The following is a 1,320-nucleotide window of genomic DNA, read 5'->3' as shown; positions in this document are numbered from 1 at the left end:
ATATATATATATATATATATATATATATATAAACAGTTATAAATGCTTATACAGCCCTGCACAATAAATCAAAAGTACATTCATTCACTGAAGCCAAAAGACACCAAAAGTGGAAGTATGTTCTAATATTCAGGCTATGAAACATGTAGCACACTATTTCCCCACCTTTATGAAACCATATGATGACTGCCTGTTCTTTGGAAGCATGTCTTTGTGCATGTGTGAATGTGTGCCTATATATATATGTGTGTATGTGTGTGTGTGTGTGTGCATACATATATATATATATCTCCACACACACAAAAACACAGACATACATGCATACATATTCATATGTATATACACATATATACACACACACACACTCATTTGTGAGTGTGTATATATACATATATATATATATATATATATACATACACACACACACACATATACATATATACACATATATACACACACATGTTTATGCAAACACACACATATGTACATATAGACACACATGCATTCATATATACACATCTATACACACACATACAGACAAGCAAAAACACAAGTATACACTGCCAAAAGATAAAAATCAACTACATGGATACATGGAGGTGTCTGAGGGTAAAACATCATATCAAATGACATGGGTAGATGTTTCTCCATACTTAATACTTACTTTGAATTAGGGGAATTATCTCCCTTAGAACTTCTTCCGCTACCTAGGCTAAAAAAACCATAAAAAAAAGAAAACAGCAAACTTGAAATGATTTCATACATAAAAGATTTTTTTCTTTTTTACTGATAGCATTCATACTTCGCTTTTATTCAAGATGGTGTTTATAATAATAATAATAATAATAATAATAATAACAACAATAGATCACAGAAATTCAGAATATTTGAGGCAATTAAAAAAAAAAGTTAAAAAGAAAAATTTCACGAAGTAATTAAGACCAAAAAGTAATATAATTATATATTTCCCCCAAAAAGGGTTTTTAAAATCAGCAAAATTACAACAGAAAAATAAATCTTATGAGTTATAGATGCTGATTCTTCTGTGGAACAAGTTAATATCTAGGAAAGAAATAACTGATGCTGAATGAGACAGTTAAAAGAAGAAATTCTTCAACTTTTCTCTCAAACTTATGTAAAATAAGAAATAAAGAGAAGAATTTAAGGGACCTGGTTTGGTAGAGTTGCCAAAAATCACTTAGTAAAGTACATATTTAGATAACTGTGTAAGCTTTGCTCAAAATGACAGGGTTGTCTCCTTGTGGTTTACAAACTTATTCAGATTTGCAAATTTATAAAATGTATTGTAATTTGATATGA

At 29.0% G+C, this 1,320-nt stretch overlaps 1 protein-coding gene across 13 annotated transcripts in view; it reads right to left on the bottom strand.

The window, feature by feature from the left end:
- Positions 1–1,320, bottom strand: part of LOC106881796 (regulator of G-protein signaling 17) — a 378,661-nt gene that overhangs the window by 23,225 nt on the left and 354,116 nt on the right. For 12 of the 13 annotated variants that reach the window (XM_052967117.1, XM_052967106.1, XM_052967118.1 and 9 more), the window contains one exon: positions 665–712. The exons of the other annotated variant lie outside the window; for it this stretch is intronic. In XM_052967117.1, the coding sequence (XP_052823077.1) occupies positions 665–712 (48 nt within the window). The remainder of the gene's footprint in view (positions 1–664; positions 713–1,320) is intronic. 13 annotated transcript variants of the gene reach the window in all.

This window comes from Octopus bimaculoides, chromosome 4 (genome assembly GCF_001194135.2).
Source record: "Octopus bimaculoides isolate UCB-OBI-ISO-001 chromosome 4, ASM119413v2, whole genome shotgun sequence".
Classification (NCBI taxonomy): Eukaryota; Metazoa; Mollusca; class Cephalopoda; order Octopoda; family Octopodidae; genus Octopus; species Octopus bimaculoides.
This window is presented reverse-complemented; position numbering and strand designations above follow the sequence as displayed.